The sequence below is a fragment of the Bombus bifarius genome, unplaced genomic scaffold, assembly GCF_011952205.1.
Source record: "Bombus bifarius isolate JDL3187 unplaced genomic scaffold, Bbif_JDL3187 scf7180000008149_frag, whole genome shotgun sequence".
Lineage (NCBI taxonomy): Eukaryota > Metazoa > Arthropoda > Insecta > Hymenoptera > Apidae > Bombus > Bombus bifarius.
Window position 1 is genome coordinate 1 of NW_022884476.1, and position 24,390 is coordinate 24,390.

The 24,390-nt window shown below is 34.4% G+C and overlaps 4 protein-coding genes and 1 long non-coding RNA gene across 6 annotated transcripts; 2 read left to right on the forward strand and 3 right to left on the reverse strand.

Moving 5' to 3' along the window:
• Positions 1–4: 4 nt before the first annotated feature.
• On the reverse strand, positions 5–2,115 carry LOC117208661. Of its 2 annotated transcripts, none has more exons than XR_004487743.1 (3): positions 1,073–1,242; positions 211–393; positions 5–85 (listed from the first exon to the last, which is right to left on the reverse strand). XR_004487743.1 is itself a non-coding variant. In XM_033449951.1 (3 exons), exons 1-3 carry the CDS (start codon positions 2,046–2,048, stop codon positions 27–29), a joined length of 309 nt encoding a protein of 102 aa, XP_033305842.1. In that variant the 5' UTR covers positions 2,049–2,115; the 3' UTR covers positions 16–26. The 2 variants fall into 2 exon arrangements, 1 of the variants encoding a protein (XP_033305842.1); XM_033449951.1 differs by lacking the exon at positions 1,073–1,242 and adding an exon at positions 1,968–2,115 and having other exon boundaries at positions 16–85; positions 225–393.
• On the forward strand, positions 1,522–3,432 carry LOC117208659 (adrenodoxin-like protein 2, mitochondrial). Its single transcript, XM_033449948.1, has 4 exons — positions 1,522–1,907; positions 2,323–2,435; positions 2,600–2,732; positions 3,100–3,432. Exons 1-4 carry the CDS (start codon positions 1,759–1,761, stop codon positions 3,188–3,190), a joined length of 486 nt encoding a protein of 161 aa, XP_033305839.1. The 5' UTR covers positions 1,522–1,758; the 3' UTR covers positions 3,191–3,432.
• A 2,366-nt stretch (positions 3,433–5,798) lies between these two features.
• LOC117208663 lies at positions 5,799–7,899 on the reverse strand (the record flags this gene model as incomplete). Its single annotated transcript, XM_033449952.1, has 3 exons — positions 5,799–6,482; positions 6,614–6,737; positions 7,801–7,899. Coding segments are annotated over 3 exons (486 nt in total), but the record flags the coding sequence as incomplete, so codon positions are not given.
• A 5,336-nt stretch (positions 7,900–13,235) lies between these two features.
• On the reverse strand, positions 13,236–15,443 carry LOC117208660. The gene is made up of 6 exons (XM_033449950.1): positions 15,319–15,443; positions 15,039–15,192; positions 14,049–14,194; positions 13,697–13,922; positions 13,401–13,625; positions 13,236–13,320 (listed from the first exon to the last, which is right to left on the reverse strand). Exons 1-4 carry the CDS (start codon positions 15,328–15,330, stop codon positions 13,863–13,865), a joined length of 372 nt encoding a protein of 123 aa, XP_033305841.1. The 5' UTR covers positions 15,331–15,443; the 3' UTR covers positions 13,236–13,320; positions 13,401–13,625; positions 13,697–13,862.
• A 356-nt stretch (positions 15,444–15,799) lies between these two features.
• On the forward strand, positions 15,800–17,242 carry LOC117208662. The gene is made up of 3 exons (XR_004487744.1): positions 15,800–16,041; positions 16,970–17,059; positions 17,160–17,242. It is a non-coding gene; the product is annotated as an uncharacterized LOC117208662 (long non-coding RNA).
• Positions 17,243–24,390: the final 7,148 nt, after the last annotated feature.

Consider the following 24,390-nt stretch of genomic DNA (forward strand, 5'->3'; position numbering starts at 1 on the left):
TTTCGTAAATTTTTGATATTATAGCTTCATAAATTTCTCCATCCTCTGAGTATATTGCACGACAAGGTGCTCCTATGATCCATTTCTATAGAGAAAAGATGTGTATACAAATAAATATAAGTAAATAGCAAAATAAAATAATTTGCTTCTTAATCAATATATTTAATAATATTCTGTATCAAATTTGTAATATTCTATCAAAATCACAACCTTGTGTAATTTACTTGCGTGTTTAGGCTGCTTAAGATTTTGTAGGTTTTCTTTCGGTTGAGAATTTCCAACATCCATTCCCATTCGCTTGATAACTTCTTCTTTTGCTAAATTTATTGCTTTATCATATGCTTCTATTAATGCACTATCATCCCAAACATTATCATTGGCTGTGTCTGTATCCTTTTGAGATAGCAAATTATACGTTATTAATATTGATACAAGTATTTTATTATCAAACTATTGCAAATTATCATATATGTCATTTTTCAAAAATTGACTAAAAGATAGTGGATACTGTTAATTACTATTATGCTAAGATCTTGTACTAAAATAATGTTAAAACCATTACGTTTCCATTACCATACACACGTTTCCATTTCCTCGTATAAAAAGAACATTCATATCATCTGCCATTTTAAAATAACATCATTTAAATATTGAATTTGCTTCTGAAATATTAATTTGTCTCATTTCTTTAACTCTAACACATTGTAAACAATGATGACATTATACCAACTATAATACTAAAAATCTATTCCCCATTCATTCGAAAGATTATTTTTTGAAGCAAGGTTAACATTGAATGTTCCCAAACTTCAATAACTGTATTTTACTTTCTTTACAATATCTAACAATATATTAGAATACTATAAAAAAATATTGTATGCACAAGAAACTGTTTATAGCGAAATAGCAAAAGAATTAATCACATATTATAACTAAAACGAGATTGTTAAGTAGATTATATTATACTGCATATGCGTTAGTGTTTCAGCTGGTAAATATAGTTTTTATATCTGAAGATAAATAAGATTTAATTCTATAAAATTGCATAATGAATTATACATCTATCTATTACTATTCGTATTTCCCCTTAGTTGTATGTTGTCAATAGCATCAATCACGAACATATAAATAAATATAGAAGAAACCGTTCGGAAATGGAAAGGGAAAAATGAACATGGAAGACAAGAAAGTTTTCTTCAGGTTTAGCGTATGCGTGATACGCTTTGAATGTCTCAGATAAAGATAAAGATACTCTGCTCAATTCTATTTGTTCCGCAGAACGAGAAATTTGTTGTCTTTCATATTGGTTTTTACGATTCAATTTTTGGGCAGTTTTCCCTAGCGAGTGTCGGTCCCTGTTTGATATAACCAGACCGTAATTTATACAGATATGTATTATAGATATATATTTGTAAAACTGAAATCAGATGAAATAAATGTTGCCTGAGGTTTTAAACGTTTAATAAAAACAATATTTCATTTGGAAAAAATGTAAGATATGTAAAATTACACATTGATCATTTTGCTGGTCTTGTATCATAAAACGTGTGGCCCGAAGAGCACGTGTCCGGTAGAGATACGTCACTTGCGTTAGGAATCGTTTTATAACCTATCACAGTAAAGGAACGTCCCAGTATAGCAGCCGAAGAATGCCGTGAAAGTTTCTGTACAAAGTACAATTGATCTACAATTGATATTTTCCGCAATATCTGGTGTTCGGTCAGGGTGCCCCATACTCATGATATTTATGACAGTGGAATGGCGTTAGTAAATCAATTACAAAAATTTTCGAGATCAATTCTCGGTATTGCATCAAATTATTCAAAATATACAAGCAGCACAACGTTGCCCTTTTTGCAGGCAACAAGAGGAATATCGACCACGCAACCACTTTCAGAAAAACAAGAGTAAGTGATACAAATTTTCTTGTGCTTTCCTTCTTTTTTTAATAGAATTTCAGTACTTACCTTCCAATATAAAATTGGTGTCAAAATAATAATGCTAATAATAATGTCTAAGAAATTTTTCTCTTTGTGGGAGTATAACATCTAGAAAAATAACATAGTATTAATAGAATAGTATTAATAAGAACAACATTAACAGTGAACAACTAAAAATATAACACTGTTATAAATATATGATATACGAATTTTATTTATGTATTATTAAGACAAGTATATCTTATTTTTAAATTATTTCTATTATCATAAGTGATACATATAATTAAGGTATAATTAAGAGAAGATTAATTGAAGAAACACAAAAAATAAAGAAAATAATTATATTGAGATAATTTTTATCTTTCATAAATATTATTTTCAGAGTAAATATAACGTTTGTTAAAGCAAGTGGAGAGAGAATCAAAGCAAAAGGGAAAGTTGGAGATACTATATTAGACATAGTAGTAAATAATCAAATTGATTTAGATGGATATGGTATGTTTTAAAGAAGCATAATTTACTTAATTTAAAATAAATAATTTTGAGGTAGAAAATATTTGAAAATTTTCATTTTTATCAAGTTTAATATTCTTATTATTTTTAACTTTTGATACTTTATTATATAAGAATGTTGTAATATTAAAATATAATTGATATAGGTGCTTGTGAAGGAACATTAACATGTAGTACGTGCCATTTAATATTTTCGAAAGAAGTTTATGATGCACTTCCTGACAAACCAACAGATGAAGAATTAGACATGTTGGATTTAGCATATGAATTAACAGATACGTTAGTTCATAATAATCAGTATCAAATCATTCACATTATTAATTCTATTACCTTTTAATATTTTATAAAGTGAATTTTTCTATTTAAATTTATGTAAAAACAAGTTAGTATTGGGTATTTCGAAATCTGCATCTCAATGTAGAATTTCAAATCGCTATCTCTGAATACTACGAAACTGAAATTATAATAAATTTTCATAGTTTTTTATTTATGACCCTATAATCATTACAAATCTATGTTGGAATTAGCATATTTACAATGTTGATTTTCAAATGGATAAATAGAAATCTCATTGTGTATTAGTATTAATTTGTATAGCAATAAATATATTTATTGACATATTCAGTTATATAATATTTAATTTCAGGTCACGGCTAGGCTGTCAAATAGTAATGTCTAAGGAACTAGATGGAATTGAGGTAAGAGTTCCATCAACAATTAATGATGCAAGAGCATAACTGAAATTATCTATAGGTTTTTGAAAATTTGTATACAATGTTGTACATCTCTTGTTAAAAAACCCTTGTTATAATTATTAAAATATTGGTATTAAAAAAATATAATAAAGAATCTTGTGTTTAAATGTGAAGCTTATATATATACATATGTTATAGTATAATTGCAATTTTGATATTTGTACATTGCCATTGTAAAAAGCCTATCCAATTATGAAGAAAATATATCTTTTATTTTTAATATACAGGGTGTCAATTTTAAAACGTTCATCTAAATTATTTTCGTTACTATTAAAGATAAGAAGAAATTACTAAGGAAGACTTAAATGGTTTTAAGATGTGTACTTGGTTATGATAAAAAAGACTCTTGTGGAATAAATTTTGCAACTTCTGAAAGATTAGATAAAAGCTTAGAACCTAAAAAATAATTTGAAATTAATTTCGTTTAGATATACTGTTTGATTTCTTAGCTATGGGCAAGTTTAAAAGATCATCAAACTCATGGTCAACAAAACAACAGAAATGTACATGCAATGCTTTTTCGTTTCACAACAAGTTATCTGACACTATCATCATTTTCGTGGCACATGCAACATTATCGATTCAGTATAGTAATGTTTTGAATTAAAACAAATGTCTCGACATTGGAGCAAAATATTTCAGCCTTTAAGGACTAAAATTAAAACTTATGAGTTTGTTTATAATTTTAATAGATTTTTTTAATATTGTGTTTACTGGTTTATTAATTACAAAAAAATTTTGTAGACTGAAGTTTTACGTAAAAAGTACAAATATTCTTTCAACAAAATTAGTCAAATCACATCATTATTTATACATATTGTATATAAATAAAATATGCGGATATATTACTTTACCCTAGAATTAAAATTCAATAATATTGAAGAATCTTATTTATTCAGATTTTGTACATTATCGCTTCTAACCTCGGATAATAGAACAATAAATTAAATATTTTTAAACAAAAAAACTTTGTTCCTTTGTTTGATTTCCCTTGCTCGCGTTTCTTAACTACTTAGATATAAAATACTTACGTTTTCGAAAATTCACACTTCACAAGCTACTAAACGCTTTATCTGTTCAGAATAATTTATTGTTTTCTTAACTAGGTACATACCAAATACATCTATTAAGTTGGTATTTCTCATAATTACCAGTACATAAAGCTAAAACACTTTTGTACTATGCTTGTTATACATGGATCTAACAAATAATTTAACTTGTGTATTGTCGTTTGTATATTTTGTTACGTGTAAAATATTCTATTTCTACACTACTTACAAGTTCGATAAAGTGTACATTACACATCGTGAAATTTACATATTTTCACTTGGTTACCCTGCCCAATTCGAATATAATTCAGAACGTATGTGCTATATTTATATATTCTGCATTTGTTTTGTATATTATGTACACTGATCTGATCTTTGTAAACGCGAGTTTTATGATATTAATGAGAAATTTGCCAATTTAATGGAAGTTGTTAATTTTTTCTGGCACGTTTCACGTTAGTAGACATTTTTCTTAAGTTACAGTCGAAAAGTGTTTTTATGTAAAAGAATAGGAATGATCAAGTTATTTTAAGATGACAAGATATTTCACGTCTTCTATTTAAATATAGCGTTAAATTTTAATTCCGTCAATTCGTATATACTCATACATCGAATTTCCTTTTCTCATGTCATTTCTTTTCTTTCATTTCACATTTAATTACAAAGATAAAGTGTAAGTACGTTCCTCATAAAATTAATATCAAATGTCGCAAAATATACAAAAGTAAACTAAGAAGAGGGGTACATATTATTACACAAACTGTCGTTCATATTGCATATGTACATATGCAGTATAAAAACAATACTTTTTAGTTTTTAATCTCTTGTTTAAATAATCCTAATATCTAAATTTGTATAGGTCATTGATTCGATATAACTGCGTTCATTGGAAGTAATTAAGCTATAGCCTGCGCACAAGAGAAGAAGGAACAAACACGTATAGTATACACGCTTAAATAACAAAATTAAGTCAGTTTACGTTCAATGTGAACTTGATCAAAGTTCCAGTCTCGAATTATAGAGTTTCTTACTATCAGTTTACAAAATTCGATATTACGATTATGTACCGTATTTGAAAAACATAAAATGCTTTGTTCAATTTTAAATAAAACTAATATTTACCAAAGCGAATACGAAAAAAATGTTATCATCAAACTCAATTTTCAATTATCAAACTTAATCCAGCACAAATACAAATGTTATTCGTGCTTTTTTACTTTTACTACTTTTCAACTCTCTATAGTTCGAGATTTGAGTTCCGCTAACTTTCTTTCTACTGCGCATGCGCAACAGGAAAACTTGAATTACGCGTAATAGTCAAAAATTCGAAAATCTTATCCTTTCGTGGCAGCGAAAGTAACCTAGGACTAGAGGTTCCATAACATTAATAATAATAAGGCAATAATATTAATATTAATAATAATGTAATCGAGTACTACTAACAACATTAATAATAATAATAATAGTATGGTAATGACAAGATACACGCGGATATAAATTAATCATTCCTTTCGTAATATCTACGACGTCTTCGGGATATTCTTTAGAAATTACTTTATTTCTGGTCAATATTCATTAACGAGCAACTTTTCTCTCTGTTTCTTATCACGATTTTTTTCACTTCATCACAATTGTACCGTTAGAAATTATTCAAAACATTGTTAAAATGTCCATGAAATATATGCAATTGCCGTATTGAATAAGCGAGTAATGAAGTTGCTGTTTCACTGAATAAAAGTGAAATCTCCAATGCGTGTGCTCAAGTATATAAGTTAAAAAAAGATTGGTACATCAATGCCTATTATTCTTAATCAATATTCATCATTTAACAATTAGGACCGAATTTTTACAAACCAACTCTAAACCACGACCCAATTTACAAATAAAAAGATCGATGTGTAAATTAACTATCAACTATTAATCTCCAATCCTATGTGAAGATATAATGTTCGGACCAAATTTCTAAACTAACGTGGACAATTCATGCGGACTATTGGTGGTTGCTGCGCTACTTAGATCCAATGTGGCAGCCGGAAGACCAGGACTGACGCTGCCGGTTGCTTCCCGTGGCAAATGCTGCGATCTATTTAGCTTATTTCCAGGACTCGGTGGCGATCTATCTGCTGATGTATCCGGTGGCGATCTATCTGCTGATGTATCCGGTGGCGTAACCACGTTTCTGTGTCCGCTCACGTTCTGATGATTGTGCGTCGCCGCGATCGGAGCTGGCGATGAGAGCAACAAGGGCGGTGGGGACATTGACACGTGTCGATGATGATGATGGTGATGATAGTGTTAGTACTGTGCAGCTCGGCCGTGCGTTGCGTGGCTGGTATTTAGTTGGTTCGTCACGGGCCCGACTTTCGTTGGGCAGCCAGCTGGGGCTGGTTCTGGTGCTGTTGCAGCTGCTGCTGACGCTGCAGCTGTACCGCCGCTTCGCACTGTTCGCGCGCTAACGCCTTCACGGCATTCGTCTTCTCCTACGAAATAAGAATGATAGGTTAGGTTGTAGTCAGGGGCCATAACAAATTAAAAAAGTTATAATATAAGAATTTACATTTTAGTTGAAATGATTCTAGTTACGAATAAGTATTAAAGATGATTCAAATCTTTTTCGTTACCGATAACCATGGTGAAAACTCTTTTGGATTACTTTCAGCCATTGTCAATCTTATTGTCAATACTACATGCTTGAAGTAGAAGGAGGAGTACAGAGAAAAAGACTTTTTCTCAGCAAATATAATCGTTACTCAATTATTTTGTTCAACAGTTTTACAAATCTCCCAAAAATAAACGAGAATACGAAAATACACTGAATATCGTGTGTATGGTTATTTATAAAATCCCCTTGAAATAGTTGCGATCGCGGATCACATAAACAAACGAACCTGTCATTCTACAGAGTATCTTTTTCGGTGAAATTATGCAAACGTAAATGTAACTTCGGTAGAACTCCTCGAGAACTTGTAAGCTTATATCACTCTGACCCAACCAGTTCACTCTAAAGTGTATAATTTATAAAAGGGGATTATATTAATACGCGGAGGATGTGGTAGGTGGTAAGTTTTGCATATGAATGTTTGTTGATACAACGAATGGTTAAATGGAGGTTTTCATGAATGTGATAAGGACTAGATCGAATGTTTTAACACTTATAACTAGAATGCGTATTTTTATACAAGTTTGTAGTTTTACGAACATAATCAAAGAAATAAAATTTTAATCGAGATTTGTTTTCTTATATACGTATATTTTAGCGCATTTTATGCATTTTGCGCCATTTGCGTACTTTTCAATTTCGCACGAACGTATAAAGATCAGCAATATAATTATAACGCTTCTTAAAAATGTGAAAAATCCTGGTTTCCTAAAAGCTTGCAATTGATTTCAGAAAAATTTTTATGAACTCTACCAGATAAATTATGGTAAATCTGAAAAACAAAATTTCACGATAAAATGATTTCCGGGTAAAATACACATAAAAGATGATTTAGACGTATTTGAACGTGTTCGTTTTCTTTTTTAATAGCGATATGTTCTTACCCTCTGCCACACGAAGACGTTATGGACCATTGCGCATCCACAAAACACGATGCCAAGGCCTATGAAAAACCGACGTAACGATTGCCGGTGTGACACCAATTACCTCTCAGAGAAAAGACATCGACTCCCGACTGTCGGACGCCAACGCCGCGACGCATCTTAGTCCCCATCAGAGATAAGGCCCCAACCCCGACTTTCGGACTCCTTGGAATCCACACCAAACCCCCCAACATCCCCAAGCCAGGGTGTATATAAGCCGAGACTTCACCCAGCCCGGGGAGTTCTCGTTCTAGTTGCTGTTCTTGTACAACACCCCTTTCTCTGTTCAACGTTATTCTACTGTAAGTGCCAAAGTCATAATAAAGTTCGATAAAAGAGAATTAATAGTTGGGCTACGACTCAGCTTTCTTTTCTCTCGCAACCCAAGTATCCATTTTACGTGACACCGGCGTCGAATGAAACTGGATGAATGTATACAATATCATACCTGAAAGCATTGTTAGAGGATCATTATAACACGCATGCCATAACAAGCGGGACAAAGAATCAGCGCAAATACATATTCTCAATACATATAATTCTCGAAGCGTAAACTATATACACATATGCTTTTCATTGAAATTTTCAATACTAGTCGCAAATTATTTTTCAATTAATTTATTATTTAAGTCTTTATATATCAATTCTCGACGAATAAATTACTTAAATTATAGAGAATCTATCTTCAGACAATAGAGAATTCAATATTTTTGGTCGTTAAGTAATTTACAAATTTCTAAAACGATTACGTTCGGAGTTTTGGACAGTATTTGAAGTTTCTAACATGACATTAAAAAAAATAAATAAATTTTATGATATAATTAAAAAAACATTGTAGTCTATCATAATTTCTATTCCGTCAAATTTATTAAAACGCAGTTTTCTTCTGAACAGAGTCAAAATGTCCGTCTTGAATCGAGTTCAACAGCTTAACGATCGATCGAGCGAATGATAGCTGTGTAAACTAGCATGACACAACGTAAACTTTAGATTAGATCTCGATCCATCCACCAGCCGTATTCATGCATGACATGAATATTCTGATTCAGCTCTTTATAAATTAATCTGTTAAAACTTCCCTAAAAGACGATCATTTTTTATTTTTCTAAGAAAAATAATGACTATTCGGCGTTAAAATTAACTTTATTTCCATTGGATTTCTAAACTGATTTCATACACTCAGAGATAGTTCACAGTATCTTTTAGATTCATGCCTGAATTCAAGAAAAATTAAACGTATAACTTATGTACTAGTATCTTTCAAAAGGTTAAAGTTGACAGAATTGAAGGAATTGGTTCTTACCAGTTAGAAAGACGGGAATGCTAATGAAAAACCCTCCGACAGCACATATCCGGCTGATGGATGATTTTTGCAAGTACTTGTTACTCCTGAAACAGACAAAATTTGAAGTGAAAGTCAGTTTCACGATTCTATGATAATTGAGCGAAATATAAAGGAACCAGTTTTTTGTTTAACAGCCAAGAATCTTTCAAAAATTCTACTGTAATTGATACTTCAAATATATTTAGTCAGACAAAGGATAATCATAATCGCAACGTTAATCTTAACTTTAATTCAAGGATCAAACAGTATCATTATACATATAAAAGTAAACATAAAGTCTATCCACATTATTGTTATTATTATTATTATTATTATTATTATATGTTATTCTATAATTGATTTTTATTTCTTTATTATCAATATTATTCTATTTTCTATAATGATTCAATTATAGATCTTATTTTTTGTCAATCATATTTCACTGAAAAGATCACTTTGAAAATAATCTAATAGTAAAAAATGAAAAATAATCTTTTTCTATCTTGTCTTCATTTTTTACAAACTCTGTCCACCGCCGTAAACCTATTAAATGCATGAAACGACAAAGCAAAGCTGCTTCACATAATTCCCCGCTCACGCAGTGTCAATCAGCTCACGACCGCAAACGATACTGCTAATTTCCAGCGACCACGAACGATTTCACCGTAATTGCCGGTGTGAAATTTACCAATACGTGCTCGAATTGGTCAATAATGGATAGAGCGCTCTTGCACACACTAATCTACCAACAAATAATATTGACTCAATTGAACAACAGCGCCTAGATTAACGGACAAACCGCATGTTCCAAACAGATTTACAATCACGGCAGAAAATACATGCCGTTATAGATGTTTCCTGGTCAAGACTAATTTCCACGCGTTAAGAACATTGTAACCGGAATCTAGGAAGAACTAGCACTTCCTGGAATAATACTATTGTGTCCTCGATGAATGTCTCTCCGCAATGCCCTCGAGTGAGTTGTTTTTGTCTTTGGTCGTACGACGTCCGGGATGAGAATTCGGGGAACGGTTTTGCGCTGCTTTAATACTCGCACAACCATCCATCCATGGGACTGCATCTTTTTAGGAGGACCAGTGATTAATCTTTTCCCACTCATTTTCATCTCTAATTTCTCATGAGGCTAAGATTCCTGCATCTTTTATCATAATAATTTATTAATACTATTAATAAATTGAGACAATTTTACACGTCGTATTTTGCGTTATAAGATGACTTGTAATTTGTAAAATTTACCTGTAAAATTCCTTTGTTTGTTTTACCGAAGCAATAGTTGGCATTTCTATACGACAATAAGAATTTGTTAATACTAATAATTTGTAAGGTTATCATGTTATCATTCTTCTAATGGATAGTATATTATTGAAACTTTTTTAATATTGAAACGCGATACTTTTTTGGAGAAGAAGTGCATAGTAGTAAAGAGTTGAATTTTACGGACGTAAAAAGTGGACATAACATTTTCTGTACATGGAGTCGCCTGGCCTAAACATTTTATGATTTCCGGGCAAAATACAGGCGAATCCAGCGCTGATTTTAAAGCAGCTTCATCCAAATAAGCCACAATAAGAAATTCCCACGAAACAGTTGCGTTCATCCCCTTTCGAGGTCGCCGACCTCTTTGAATGCGTTTCAAGAGCGTCGTACCAATGAAACTTCGAGTTCTAAACTAATTTCTCAGCCTTTTGCGTTAAATTTAACCTTCCGCGTTAGTGTATTTCGGACGAGCTCCTATTTTACGCTTTCGTCGACTTCACCAACGTAACACGCAGCATCCGCAAGTAAAACTGTCTCTTAAATTTGATGTGACACCAATACACGACGAGAAGAATCACAATGCCATTTTTATTCCACTTCGTTAATTTTTCGTCGTAAGGTTTAGTTGTAAATAGGATTAAAAAAATTTAGATTAACGAGGAATTTAAAATTGATCTGTTAAATCAACAATTTCCATTAGTTGTCAATAGATTTTATAAGCCTCAGATTACTGAGAAATTATACACATTGCAAAATATTTACCATTGGTTACCCACGCTACACGTAAATTTGATCAATCTACCAATGCACTAACACTGCAATAAATTTCTATTGCAACATTCCACGCTCCTTTGCCGCACCTTAAACTCCTCGCTAGATTTATTCCACCTTAAAGTGTCACATAACTCCTACGACACCGATATCAAATCTTAAACTCCACCAAATTCCAGAGAAACTTGATTTCGTCGAAAGTAAGAGATTAAACTTAAAAAGCAATTTATTTCATCTTTAAACTATCCCAAACTTCTTAAATATAATTTATATATATATGTCGGAGATGAAAGAACACCGGAGCCTTTGGAATTTTGGATAATCCCGCAACATTGTAACCTAGAATCTACTATAGCTGTAATTGAACAATTGTAGTTATTCAACCCGATTGTAATTGTTCGAGAGTCGTGATAATGAGCTTGGGCTCGAGGCGACAGTCAGTCGCCGAACGTAGCCGCGGTCACGGGATGAACGCTTTGTCTAACAAAGGTATGGAGTAAACACGCGACAGTAAACATTCCAACGGTTTCTGTCCCGTGGCTCGCCACACGCAGACCCTATTCTTCGAGTAAGATGATTGCCAGATGTCGATGCGTCTCCGCAGTACATGTCCGGCTAGCCCGAGGGCCCGTTATGAATCTTAAGGTTTAGTTAACTAAAGTCCTTCAAACAGACAAACAGTCTCTGTCCCAACTACGGGAAGATAGGGGAGACATATTTTTCAACGAGCGGCGTCTCCCACTAGCAACTTTCCCTCGAGGGCGGCTAGCATCTTTTTCTAACCACCGATATGGAGATTGACCAATTAGCAGCAACGCCAATTTCCCTTACTTTCTGAACGAAGGCATTTCTCGACGAATCCGATGATCTCGTATCCTTAGACACACTCCATTATAGTTTTCCTCTATGGCATCATCGGGACGGGAAAGGCATTCTCGCTCGCGATCTCATCGATAAAAGAGTAACGTCTTCGCGATCAGTGGTTATTTCACGTTTTAACCAGACTTAGACTTTGTGAGTACGTTCTGTTGTCATCCCGTTGGCCGCGGATTCGTTATTGAGCCCGAGAGCATCGTCACTCGTGTCGCGAGTGCCGAACCGCCGTGATCAATTGTCAAGACTGTACTAATTCTATCATTGCAATAAACTACACCTGTGTGTACCGTATCAATGGCTAATCCTCGAGAAGATTCATTTGACGCCCACAACCCCACTCCCAGTGCCAATCCGACATCAGAAGTAGGACCAGAACGGCTTCGAGCGCTGGAAGGGCAGGTCGCTGTCATGAACAACCTAATTCATACGCTAATGCAAAGGCCAAATACAGGAACCACCAAATTACCACATTTTAACCCAGAAGTCGCAGGCGCCGATCCAGCCGCGTGGTGCGCGGCTGTTAGTAGGGCCATGAAGAACAACTCCCTACGAGATGACGCGCTATACTCTGCCTTAAGTGACTCTCTACAGGGTTCTGCAGCACATTGGCTGGCACGAATGACGGGAGACGGAGAGGTTACTTGGTCTACCGTTAAGGAACGATTCCTTATACATTTCGGTGGCCGAGAGACGACGTCCTCATCGTTAATCAAGGTATCCAGGGAACCGCGGGGAGTGGGCGAATCCACGGGGGCGTTTGCCGGCCGTGTCCGTTCCCTCCTGCAGACGCGGTGGCAACATTCTACGCTAGACGAAATACTTAACGCTGTCACTCTCTACATATTAATTCCACACGACCAACGTCTTAAACGATTGGCCCTCACGAGCGATATCAGAACGGAGGACCAATTTCTGAGCGAAATGCGACCCTTTTGTTACGAAGAAGAGTCGACATTTTCGCCGAGAGATGCACCGGCGGAACCCGAAGCTAAGCGACGCAAGTTATCGGGCCACCAGACGAGGTGTCATTACTGTGGTACTCTCGGACACAGAATAAAGGACTGCCGCAAGAGGATGCAGAACGAACAGCAGAGGGATGCACGACGCCAGCGGATTTCACCAAATTCCCATTCATCCTAATTCGACGGAATATACGGCGTTCGTTACACCCGACGGGCAATACGAGTACGTTACCGAAACCAAGATTTCAATATTTACGATAAAAATTAGGTCTGAAAAATAACAATGATGTTAAAAAGTAATCGTTTGTAAAGATTTCGAGTGTTAGGGAGGGTGTTGAAGTAATACTCACTTCTAGGAAAACTACATCTTCTCTAGCGTTTAGTTCTCTTAGTCCCCGATGCTATTGAGTATTGTTTAGCTTTAAATCAATTTGAAGGGCCTCTCAGTCTCGTAGCCTTTTTTAGGAATATGCCATGCACAGATGGTGCAGCAAGGTATATATAGACGAGCCAGTTTTCGTAATTATATAAATACCCATAGACTCATGGCTTCGAAGCTCTGTTGTAATGTAACGCTGCCACAGTGTGGTTCTGGATTAGTATACACTGTACTTATACTTATGCTTATACTTATACTTATACTTACAGTTACACTTATACTTAAATATATTTCTGTTACACATTCATCATGCGTTCCTCGAAGAGATAACTTCAACAAAGGTGGTTGGAAAATTCTTCAGCTTGCTCTTCGTTGCTTCTGGCTCATGTGTAGTCCGTTAATCTGATTGCTGGGATTAGTTTAATTGGCTCCTTTATTTTGTTCGTGGCTTTCCATAGGAAATAGTTGGAATTCTCGTACGCAGAAAGTGAATCTATGAATTTTGAGAATTCGTTATTATTATGATTTTTTATTTTACTTTCTATTTCCTTTGCAAGTTTGTTTAGATGTTTTTTTGCTTTCAAGTGCTCTATGTTTTTGTCATTTTGCTTTCGCTTACCTTTTTTCCTCTGATTTTGTCAAGAAAGTCTTGCGGAATTATTTTTGTTTGCCAATTATTTGGTTCATAAGTAGTAGTTGCCAATGCTACTTCTATAATCTCTGTCAATGTACTGCCTGTTCGCAGTGGTGCATATACTGCTACATCTGGAAGTAATTGCCGTTAGTTAGTATTGTAACGGTGGTTGCTTGAGCGTATTACTGATGGATTTGGCTATGTTGGTGTTAAGGGTGGCGATTGGTTAGTTACTTGTGCATAACTTCGGCTACCAAAGGTGTTGGTGTTTCCATGATTAGAGTTCTATACATATTGTATTGTTTGCTGTTGGATCTGATTCAGTAATATCTACTCGCTGTATGTTCTGCTTCGAAGCGTGTAGCAGGAGGGTGTGAGGAAAAAGCAACACCATGTTAATGATCATAGAGATCAACTTTTATCTTAGATATATGATTATTATGATTATATTATTCTTATTTTATATCTAACTAATGTCTAATAAATGTTATATAAAATAAATATTTTTTCATTATTAAAATCCTTTGTAAACTCTATAATTATATTATAATTTAGCTTCCTCAATAAAGAATTTAATAACATTGAAAATTTTTAATCATGGGTAATATTTTAAATATGACACTATTTACGTATGTTATAGGTAATGTTAATAGTTACACAATTTTTTAATAAATTAAGAAAAAACTAAAAACAAACTTACTTTCCAATATATGCGTCAAATATAAAAGCATTAAAGATATGTGTACATATTTAATTTGAAAATTGTGGTCTTGTTAAACTTGTTTGTTGGTAATAATAATGCATGTTTAATAATGGTTCATAATTAATATTCATTTAAACAATGCTTTCTGTAATAAATGGAGTATTGTAGATGTATCTGCTTGAAATAAATGCATAATATAGTATAGTATAAATAAATACATAATATAGTATTAGTTATTGAATAAGCTTACTGCTTTAGTTTTTATTCTTTACCTTTAGTGCTTTCACCGAAGAATGGCGCCAAACACAAAATCCTAGCTACTCGATCGCAGTGTTCAATGGTGGCCGATTGGTAAAGTACATCTTGCGACATTAAGGACCTTATCTCCTTTACAGCAGTTAACAGACCTGTGTGTACAACTATGGCCTAGGGAAATTAACAGCGTAAAGTCATTAGTGTCTAATTTTATTAATGAAAACTTAAATACATTTTTTATGCTTATTATATATTTTTTTTAAATACTGTATAACTGGAATAATGTAATGCAAATACTTTGTTAAACATAATATATTAAAAATTGGATTTATATTCAATTACATTCTATTTTCCACCAAGAGTTACGCAATTAATTCGCAATTACTCTCTTCGTTTGGGATCGTTTGGAAGATAATACATTTTCTTACCACTCTTTGACTTGTTTCTGCATCCCTTGGCTGAGTAATCAGGCATTTGAACTAACGTTCCAAACTTAAATGTTAATTCTGTATGTTCTCTATGATGACTGCAAAAATTTGTAATAAACACGAAGTATAAATCACCTTAAAGTAAAAACGGATAACACCATATAGATTTAATTACTAAGATGTGTGTAGCTCAAAATTTGATGTTAATTTAAAATTGTAATATAATTTATCGTTAAACTTTGCAAAAAAGTTGTATTTTCTTTTGAGGTTATCTTTAGCAATCTTATGAAAAGGTTATTCAACTATTATTTATATCTATTAATAAGAGCGACTTTTAATAATATCTTACTTTTTCTTATTATTCTTTATTTCCGTCGTTATATACAATCCAATAGACGGTAAATATTATTACACTTTGTTTACAGACAACTTTGTAAACGTATACTTTATACATTTATATTTATACCAATCTATACATAACTGCTGCAGGAAGCGCTTTTATAAATGGCGGAACCAATCAGCGTTGAACGAATAGATTTGCCACACTGTCCCTGGACCAACTACACATCGCAGGGCTTAACTCTTCAGTCAGGTCTGTAACTGATTCCGAACTTGAAAAATCACCGTACGTGTAATCGATCCAATGATCGAATTAAACTGTCAAAATTTCCAATTAGTTGTGGAATAACAATAATTTTTTGGCCGTTATCTTTTCTGATTGAAGAAAACAGTTACAAAACGAAGTGTATTCATTGAAACTTTTATTGCATGCAATTTTGCATAAATAGAAAAGTTTTATTTTTTTAGGAGTAGAGTTTTAATTAAACAAAAATATTTATTTTGCTTTGATAAAATTAAAATTGAGTGTTATTAATGTCTTAAGACGAATATTAATGAAAGTAATCTGGGAAATACAATATATTACTGTAATATCGTGGAAATAAGGATAGAATTTTTTTTCCGATTACTTACAATTTATTAATATTAAATTGAATATACAAATATAAATTGGACAGAAAACGATGTTTATTTAACGGAAACTAAATGCAATACTCGTATCTATATCAAATAACTTTACAGTTATTTGACCACCCTCGTCACAACGAATCTAACACACACACACACTCTCTCTCTCTCTCTAACAACTCTATCAATTCTCACGACTCTACTCTTCGACGACTCGATTACCTCTAACAACTCTACTAACATACCTATGTAAGAACTACCAACTACGTGCCTTTAGTCACGTAGGCACTCTTAAATGTAAACGAACCACAGAAAGACGACGTACACGGTTTTATCTATTTTCAACTGATTTCTAATTCGAACTACCTTACGATATTACATTACTCCTAAAACTAAGCTCTGAAATCTGAGCATATATATATATATCAGAGATGAAAGGACACCGGAGCCTCTCCTTTGGAATTTTGGGAAAGTCCCTTAACACTTTAATCTAGATTCTACCATAGCCGTAATTAAGCGATTGCCGCCATTCAATCCGATTGTATTTGTTCCAGATTTATGATAGTGAGCTTGGACTCGAGGCGCCAACAACCAGTCGCCGAACGTAGCCGCGGTCAAGGGATGAACGTTTTTACCTAACAGAGGTATGGAGTAATTCTATAGCTCTCCTTAAAAGAAATAGTTGTAGCGGCACGAGACAGTAAACATTCCAACGATTTCTGTCCCGTGGCTCGCCACACACAGGTCCTATATTCTTCGGGTAAGATGATTAACGGACGTCGACGCATCTCCACAGTACATGTTCAGCTAGCCTGAGGACCTTATATTATAAATTATATTATAAATTATAAATCTTAAGATTTAATTAACTAAAGTCCTTCAAACAGACAAACAGTCATTGTACCAACTACAAGAAGATAGGGGAAATCTATTTTTCTCACAAACGACGCTTCCCGCTAGCAACTTTCTCTCAAGGGCGGCTAGCATCCTCCTCTAACCACCAACATGGAAATTGACCAATTAACAGCAACGTCAATTTCCCTCACTTTCCGAACGAAGGCATCTCTCCACGAATCCGATGATCTCGTGTCCTTAGACACACCCCAACGCGACGGAGACTTATTCCCTCGTGAGGTCACATTAGCTAGTTACATAGCGTCCTTACGCTCGGTGGATATTCTATGTTTTAACAAAGAGTTAGTTCAGTAATACTTGAACCGTAAACAAGGAAGTTGGGTACAACGTGGACCTTGGAAGAAGGCGCATTCTGTTATCCCGTTAATCGCGGATTCGTTATTGAACCTAGGATCATTGTCATTAGCTTCTCGAGTATCTGATTACCACGGTTACTTGCCATATTCTGTAATAATCATATTTACACTAGTACATATCTCCTCTATTGCATAACAATAATGTCTAATCCAAATAAAGATTTGTTTCACGCCCTGTTACGCCACGAGGCTTACCACAGGCTGTATTTTCTAACCGTCGCTCGCGGTCCTACAACGTCGCAGACGGATCGTCGCGGCTGCCCGGCAAACAAACATTGTAGTGGCAAGCGCATGGTTCATTAAGCAGGGTGACCTCCAGAAACGTCGACTCGTGGCCGTTATTTTACCTCGCGTAAAAGAATGTGGCGTGATCCGAACGTAGTGGGGGTCGCCTTCCAGAAAAAACGAAAATAATCGAAGGGCGTTCAGTTCCTTCTGACGAGTCAAACGTGACACTTCGACAAATCTGACGAGCAAACGAATTTATCTAGAGATATCGCAAAGTCGAGTCAAATTTCTGTAACATCTTCATCATATTATTGTAAAATATATTGTTCTATGTTAACCTGTTAATACAGTGTTACATTCATTAAACCACCTCTGTTATCCTAAACGAAACAGGGGAATGACTATTTCGCGGCGTCGATTAACATGATCGTAGCGAGAATTTACGCCTCTCGCTGACGCGTTCTCCTAACGACCGCGTCTCTCCGCGAACGGTCGTAACACGCCCCTAACCCTAATCATAATGTGAACCCGACATATATATGTAATTAATTAGCTTTTGTTTTGTTCAATTTTCCTCTTATTGTTAGTATAGTAAAACAGTTATATCAATAAAAGTCACAACCTGCTTTCTCTCTCATACTTATCCTTCTTTCAATTCTTTAAATAATGCTCTCTTGCATATTTTATATTAAAGTACTTGTTAAAAAATATATGATCCGTCAGAGTTTTTACTAATAATGTTCGCTTCGATATATGTTGTCAAAGACATTTTCCTGAACAATTTCTAGAAGATTTTAGCGATCGCCTGTTATTCCCTAAGAAATTATCAATAAAAAATATTTATAAAAAACAGTGTATAGTATTCATTTACATATAGTAGAGAAACATTGTTCTCGTTGCTCGCTCTACTCGCTCGTAAAAAAGGTAGTCCAACCTAATACCAGTTTCATATGTGAGCGAACAAGAAATTTTTAGAAATGTTTTTTGGCCGAAAGTTAGAGAAGCCGCTTCGCTCGCATATGGAACATTGGGTTGGAATAGATTTTTATGAACTCGCAGAGTTCGCGGACCGAGTGGAACGACCAACATATGTGATGTTCCTTTCAAATAAAAACTAGGAAATAAACACGTACGTCCATGTTTGCAATTCACAGTCACATATATTTACATATAGGCAGAATATAATGTACAAGGTATTAAAAAATTATTTGTAATTGCTTTGGGGGGGGGGGGTGATGCTACATCTTTAAATCTGCGGAGATCTGTTGAAAAAATGATTCGCAAAACTGATTTTGAGCATGATATTCAAAATCAAATTTTTTTACCGCGTCATATAGTACTTATCACGAAAAACAAATGTCTAAAAAGAATCATGGTTTGCAAATGACCCGTTCATTTGAAAAAAATCTTTAAGGTTACATTATCCCTTAAACTAATTTTGTTATTATATTGCAATAATATATTACGAATAAAAGACAATACAAGCAGAAAAATAAAGAAATAATATAATAATGATACGATATTATTATTGTATTAATACAAAATTAATAATATTATGAACATAATAATAAGTAATAAAGTTTAGAAAGCGTGCTGGGAATTGTTCTCTGTTCAAGACCTAATGGAAGATCACAGCGTGAAGTAGAAGTTTCAGATCGTTGATTGGGGTTAGGTTGATTTCCACTCGATGCTCGTTGTGTACATTGACGTAAGAAAGAGCAAGTGTCGTTTGTGCAGTGTACGTATAAATCTATTGATGTATTTGCGAACAATAGCTTATCGAGTAGGAATTTCACAAGAAGCAGTAAGAAGAATAATACGTAAAGAAGGTCTATGTTTTTATATGGTTCATATAATGCAAGAACTTTGTACGGTAGATTATTCGGTACGGTAAATAGAAAAAAAACCGATATTTCTTAGGCAATCTGTCCACGATACTACATATCTGACTTTAAAATATGAACAAAATCAGTTTAAAAATTCAGGACACTTTAAATACCTGTTTCTAAGAGAACAGATTTTTGCAACAGCAAAAAATTTGGCCTTGTTAATCATGTTCAGTGTTGAGATTATTCGATGTGTAAACAGAGAAAACAAGTGGATAAATTGTAAGGCAGAAAATATATTTAAATAGAAGTGTAATTATAAGTAAGAATACAATTTGAGCTGGTCCAGATCCGCACGCTAGCTGTGTTACCCAATAACTGAAAACCCCGAAGCCAACGTCGCCTGTCTACTGTTTATGGCCTGACTTCGTCGCAGTCTTTTGTCTACGCGCTGTCAATGGCTTCAGTGCTTGAGAAAACTAAAAAGACCAGATGTAGAATTTTCTTAGAAGTGGTAACCATTTCAACATTCAGGAAATTTGGCGTTCCACTTTTTTGACAAATAAATTTTTTAACACGCTGTACATAGTAGTAGCAATATGCTTCTGTTAATAAATTTTTAAGGACTAACGAGTGATGGCTAAAATCTTCTGGAAGTTAATCAGAAGTGTGTCCTTGTCAACATATATCAAGGCCCAAGGTATTGGTGCTGGCTTCCCTTTTGTTAGTATTTATTTGACTATGTAATTGTATATATGTACTATTTGATCCGCTTCAATGTGATTTCGGCCTATTTTCAAGAAGGAAAGGGGAAATATAACCCTCCCTCCTTTTTATCGATTTACTTTCGCGTTTCGTCTCAAAATTATGTTAAATTTTGCTTGTTACAGTACCACGCCAAAAGAATTTACTTATAATTCTCAATGAGAGTTGATTGAAAATAGTTCGGTCGAGTAATAATAACTCCATTTGATTTTAGGATTGAGTTCGACTCTATTTTATTTTGAATTTCTTGAATTTCCTTATAAGATCTCGAGTATGTTGCTGGTCCGTGATTGAATGTTGCTTTTTTCACTATGAAGTGATATGTGTCATCAACGGCATCAAAAGACACAATGAGGAACCGAACGCACAAGACAAGATAGATAGTTTATTTTCTAACTGTGAGCACAGGAACTACTACATACTTAATCCTTAAAGAACAGGGCACAGTAGATAATTATTATTATTAAATAATTTCCATTGACGTACTTTTTACTATCAACTCAACATATGTATAAATATACGTATATAAATGAAATGAATGCAAATGAATTTTAGAGAATTTTAAAGAATGCTTTGCACTGTTTCGGTAAAGTTATAATTCAGTCCTAAGCGGTACAAAGTAAAGTGTATAATTTATTTATTTTAATTTACAATGAAGAACGCAAGAATGATCATTAGATCGCTTATGCAAATAATAAATTTTCATTATTTTTAAAAATGCAATAATTATTTTAAGTTTAACTGGGAATTGTTAAGATTTATAGCTACTTCGTTTATGATTAATAAATATTGATTGGGTGAAACTATAGAACCGTAACGTCTTTTCCGATTTCAATGACTTTTGAATATGTTGTCACGTGCATGATTGCGAACAACTTCCTTCTTTAACTATCTCAGAAATCTATCTATATCATTACAATGAATTCTGTTTATAAATTACATATCATATAATTATATAATGACTCATTGAAAACCAGCTTTCATTTTTTGTTGATAGTATGGTAAGAAAATGTGAAGTTCGAACGCTTGTAACGATTGCCTGAGTTGCGTCATCCTTGGTTTTAGGAAAAGATAGGGAAGTCACTCAAGGGTGTCGCGGCTTCGATGTCTTTCGTAGCTGCGACGCGGAGGCCACTCGGTTGTTCTTTGAACAATCGTCAACGTGGACGAAGGTCAAAGCGAAACCACGCGAATTCGGCATTTCCGATAATACGGAACACTGTAAACGCGACTGCGTTGAATTCGTTCGATTAATTCCTAGCAGTATCTATAAACAGTGAACTTAAGGTCCCATACACAACTGCATACGCTAGGTTGTAAGAAATAATAGCTATATACGTATGTAGCGGCACATGAGTTAGAGGACGATGCAAATCGAGAGCAACTCATATTATTGTTTTGCCTCGTGACACTTACACAGTCTTGACGTACATGTAACGTCAACAAATATCTCCAACAGACTCAGGAAACCTGAACCGCCTTGCACACGACACCGACTCCCAAAACAAAGGAATATGAATTTGGCACATAGGCATAAGATAAACGAACATCTAGAAGGGCTGAGTCTTGATCGAGGCTTCAGTCTTTCGGTAACGGTCTAATCGCACACTTGTAATCCTATTATAAAATAAAGGTACCTCGAACTCTGGTTCAAGAATCCAACATTTTTTTATTATTATTTTCCCATTATTTTTACGTGACATTTTGGCGATCCTGCCAGGATCCATTCGTTTCAGTGTAAGCGAAATTACGATTTCGGTCTACGGACATTATTGAAGATCGAAGGATTCGAAGCACTTGTGTTATGAACTCCGCTGCCAATAATTTACCACAGTGGATCAAATCAACGGGACCACTGTCAGCATAGAACAAATCAACAGAACGAGTTTGACACTCAAACAACACCTTTGAACGCGCCACAGAGGAAAACACCGCAAGGGAACCTCATTCTACGAACTTACGTATCAAGGTGAGAAAAGTCTGGATTCTTTTAAACAATATAGAACGCGAAAAGTTATGTAATATCGTAGAATAGCTTTGATTGGAGATCGGCTGAAAATAGAAAAACCGTGTACGTCGTGTTTCTGTGGTTCGTTTACATTTAAGAGTGCCTACGTGACTAAAGGCACGTAGTTGGTAGTTCTTACATAGGTATGAGGGAAACAATAGACAACGTTAGAAGAAGGACGGTTTCGCTATTCAAGGCGAATCGAAAAGTGTGCGTGTTGCGAGAATCAGAGTTGATCGAGACGTCGAAGCATAGAGTCGTTAGAATTGAGTTGCGAGTGTTGTCGAGTGTTAGAGTTGCTAGTGAGAGAGAGAGAGAGAGGAGAGAGTTACCAAATAGTTGTCAAGTTATTTGTTGTAAATACGAGCGTTGCATTTAGTTTTCCTGTTAATCAAACATCGTTTCTCTGTCTAACTAATATCTGTATTTTCAATCCATTATTAATAAATTATAATTAATCGGACAAAATTACACCTTTAATATATTCCGATATTACAGTTAGTTTCTCTAGTAACTCTAGCGAAGAGACAATATTCACTATGAACAACAAGAAAGACTCAAAAGTCGAGACAAGTTTATCCTCTACAAGTGGAGTCCAAAATAAAACGGGATAACTCGATTCTTCTACCAGAGCAATTTTAGACTTAGTACAGAGACAGAACGAAGAATTTCGACAACAATTTAACGAAATAAAGAATGCTTTAAAATTAGCCAATGAAGAAAATAGAAAACGCGTTAATGAAATGGAAATATTAGGTAGAAACCTCTCTCGTGTTAAACTATCACAAATAGACGTAAAATCAACTGAATTCGGTTCTATGATGACTGACGATGACGATAATATATCAGTATTAAAACACGATACTAATCCACCTCCACTTATGCCACAAAAACCACCAACATATGTCCAACCATCCAATCCAACAGCTGCAAACTCTGGAAATCTAAAAGCTGTTTAGTATCTCCGATACTAAACGGAGAAGACGATATAGGTGTAGAAGATTTTATTCGTGAAATAAAAGAAATGAGAATGATGTGTAGCGAACAAACGTTATTATTAAAAATGATCAAAATAGAGAAAATTGTAGGAAAAGCCGCAATGACAATCCGCAATATCCATATTAACGAATTCGAAACTCTGTACGAAGGATTAAGGACATAACGTAGCTACTCAAGCATCAGTAAGAGAACACCAAGATCAGTTAAGAGTGATAAAGCAAGGAATAACCGAAAGCGTGTAAAATTATAACATTAGATTTCGACGTGTTTTCAACAAACTTCAATACAGCATTACCAATGAATATAAAGACGAACTAACTCGATGAGCGATGAACGATCGACTATACATGGTTTCTGTGATTGACTATGTAAGAGGCCTTCGTTCAGAAATAGGACACGTGCTATTGGCTAACCCCTCCCCCCCCCAAACATCATCGATGCAGAGAAAAAGGCAATGGACGTGGAAAAATACTTTCGCGAAGACAACGCTCGCAGACGGATGACACGACAAACAACCACTCCACCATCTTATCGTAACCAGACGTCTCGTCCAGTAGGTAACCGCTTCATGATTACAAGTAACATGAATAACAAAACTCCATCCACACAAAGCATTCAACCAAGAATGAATAATTTTACAAAGCTTGAGAATCGACCATTAAACAAAAGGTCACAAACGAAATGTTCAAATGCAATCGATTGGGACACTTTGCCAATCAATGCCAAAATTTTCGAATACCGCCTCAAACAAAAGCCCCTTCAGGAATAAACCACAATCAAGAACAATCAGAATTAACAATGCTACCTCAGGAAGACTACCCACAATACGACTACAATTACCAGGACGACCAGGATTGCGATTTCTCGTTGACTCGGGA